Raw genomic sequence first — 3,042 nt, 5'->3', positions numbered from 1 at the left:
ACTATGAATAACCACTAAGAAGATAACAATATGCAATGTATTATTGAAACTGTCCTATTAATCAGTTTTGAAACTGTCTCATTGCTGTTTCTCAATAAAACTAATAAAACTTCAAAAAAAAAAAAGAGTTATATACTTCTTATGTTTACACATAAGTCCAAAAATTTTTTTTAAAGGAAAGCCAATATATATTGAGCCTGAACTAACATGTCAGGCACTAAGATGAGCATTTTATTTATTTATTTATTTATTTATTTATTTATTTATTTTTGGTGGAACTGGGGATTGAACTCAGGCCTTTGTGCTTGCCAGGCAAGCACTTATTCTACTGAGCCATCTCCCCAGCCCCAACCTAACACACGTTGTAGAAATAGAAAAAACAAACAAACAAACAAACACAAAGTTAACAGAAGTGTCTTCTGCTATAACAAAATATATTAAACTAGGTATCTGAAAAACAACAGAAACTTACAATTCTTAAAGGTGGATGGACCAAAATCAAGCTGCTGGCAGATTCAGTGTCTACTAAGAGCTCACACTCTTCACATCCTAGATCATTATACCCTCACATTGCAGAAGGTGATAACAAGCTCTCTTGTAACTCTTTTTTTTTTTTTTAATTTTTTATTTATTTTATTTGTGTGTGTGTGTGGTCAGCTCAGCCCACCAGGGGGCGGGGCTGGCTGGCATGTGGTGCCGGGGATTGAACCACGGTCCCTGGGCTTTGCCAAACTTGTTCTAAGTAGGTGCTTTAGACCACTGAGTCATCTCACCAGCCCCTCTTGTAACTCTTATAAGGGTACTAATTTAATCATCTCCCAAAGGGATTACCTCTTAATATTATCAGATTGGGGGTTAGGTTTCAAGATAAAGATTTGAGGAAGATACCAACACTCAGACTATAGAAAGCAAGAAAAAAAAATAATAGTGATCAGAACACATATGATTAGAATAGATAAACTAGAAAATAGGAAAGCACTAGGACCAGCAAAACTAAAAGCTAGGTCTTTGGAAAGATCAATTAAATTGACTAAACTTTAGAGTGACAAAGAAAAGTAAGAGAGAAGACACAGGTAGTGAGTAAATCAGATACAAAAACTAAGACATTACTACCAAACCTAAGAGAAACAAGATTATAAGAGACATGCATGGTGGAACATGACTATAATCTTAGCTATTCTGGGGGCTGAAGCAGGCTTTAACAAGGCTAGCTTCAAATCATAAATTTGAAGCTAGCCTTGTTAAACTTACTAAAACTCTGCCTCCAAAATACAGTAAGGGAAGAAAGATCTGGACATATAGAACAGACTAGAGCATTTGCCTAACATGTATGAAGGCCTGGGCTCAATTTCCCATATTGTAGAGGAAGAAAAAATGAAAGGAAAGGAGAGATTTTTAAGAGAATACTATGAACAACTGTGTGTGTACAGTATTTCAGCGAGCTCCAGATGACCAGAATAATTTTTTTTTTTTTTTTCAGTACCAAGGACCAAACTTGGGACCTTGCACTTGCCAGGCAGGTGCTTATGCTGCTGAGCTATGTCCCCAGTTTCAGAATAATCTTGAGAAGTACCAAGTTGGAGGAGTACACTATTCAGCCATGAAAAAAGAATGAAATACTGACACGTGTTTTATGGGTGGGTATTAAAGACACCTGATGAGTGGAACAGGCCAGTCCCACAGAACAAGTATCCAGACTAAGCCAATTCAGAGATGGAAAGTGTGTCAAAGGGTAAGTGCAGCTGGAGGAGGTGGCATTGGGAATCACTACTTTAAGCTTACAGAGTTTCTGTTTAGAGTGAAACAGAATTTGGCAACAATTATAATGGTTGCAAACAGTGTGGCTATAATTAAGGTGGCATATTACATAATATACATTTATCACGAGTGTTTTATAAAATAAGAAATAAAAACTTATAAAAGTGTCTTACCTGAAGCATGATATGACTGCAAACAGTATGACCAGAAGGTAAGCCAAGTGAAACAAAGGGATGACTGTCTTAGATGTCACTTCAAACTCCAGTTGTCGGGAAACTGATGTAAAGTAGACTACCTGCCATAAAAGTACACCTACTTAAGTAATTTTCAATCTCTGTATTTGTCTATGAGTGCTATGGCTTGTATCTATATGTCCTCCTAGTATGTCATGTGGTCACAGGTGGCTGGATGCGGGGTGTGCTGCTGGGGTCAAGGATGTGATGCTGAGATTGAATCATTGTAGGATTAAGGTTGCCCCACCCTGGGTGCGAATGCTACATGCCCTAAGGGTGGGTACCCTAAATAAGATATAAGGGATAGAAAAAGGGTCATTGTCTGTCACTTGCTGCTTCACTACTTTGTGCTTGTTGCTGCTTTGTGCCTGCCATAAACTGTTTCTTCCCTGAGATGCCCCTCGTCCATGCTACCCTGCCTTGGAGTTAGCCGACTATAGATTGATATCTTTACAAACTGTGAGTCAAATAAACTTCTCCTCCTTTAACTCTGTGCGTTGCATATTTTGTCTCAGCAATGAGAAAAGTAACTAAGACAATGAATTACACATTAGTTTACTGATAGAAACTTTAAAATTTAATGAAAAAATAGTTATAATTTTAGGATAGAGAATGCAGTGTAGATTTTCTGCTTCCCATAAAATGTATGTTTTGCTTTCCCAAGTGTCCTTCAAAACTCAAAGCTTACCAGTATGGCAATGCATTCCAATTACTTGGGAAGCGGAGTCAGAAGGACCACAAGTTTGAGATCAACCTGAGCAACTACTAACTTGAGACCCTGCCAAAAACTAAACACAAGGGCTGTATATACAGCTACTGTGCTCTCTTGGCTCAACCCTATAATTGAATTTTGTATGAAACTGAAATTTAGTTCTCTTTATTTTGAAAATTGTGGCTTTTTCTAATTTTTGTCAGATTTGTATATTCTGTACAAGTATTTCTGATCATCAGTAAGAATCTCACTTTCACTAGATTTTTGGGTAACTATTAAGAGTTTTTTGGGGGCTGGTGAGATGGCTCGGTGGTCTAAAGCACCTACTTAGAACAAGCT

The 3,042-nt window shown here is 37.4% G+C and overlaps 1 protein-coding gene across 1 annotated transcript in view; it reads right to left on the bottom strand.

Annotated features, from left to right (window-relative positions):
- Positions 1-3,042, bottom strand: part of Ptchd3 (patched domain containing 3) — a 24,165-nt gene that overhangs the window by 19,295 nt on the left and 1,828 nt on the right. The window contains exon 2 of the mRNA XM_004638021.2: positions 1,932-2,053. Within this exon, the coding sequence (XP_004638078.1) occupies positions 1,932-2,053 (122 nt within the window). The remainder of the gene's footprint in view (positions 1-1,931; positions 2,054-3,042) is intronic.

Source organism: Octodon degus, unplaced genomic scaffold (assembly GCF_000260255.1).
Source record: "Octodon degus isolate 3935 unplaced genomic scaffold, OctDeg1.0 scaffold00093, whole genome shotgun sequence".
In the NCBI taxonomy this organism is placed as follows: domain Eukaryota; kingdom Metazoa; phylum Chordata; class Mammalia; order Rodentia; family Octodontidae; genus Octodon; species Octodon degus.
This window is presented reverse-complemented; position numbering and strand designations above follow the sequence as displayed.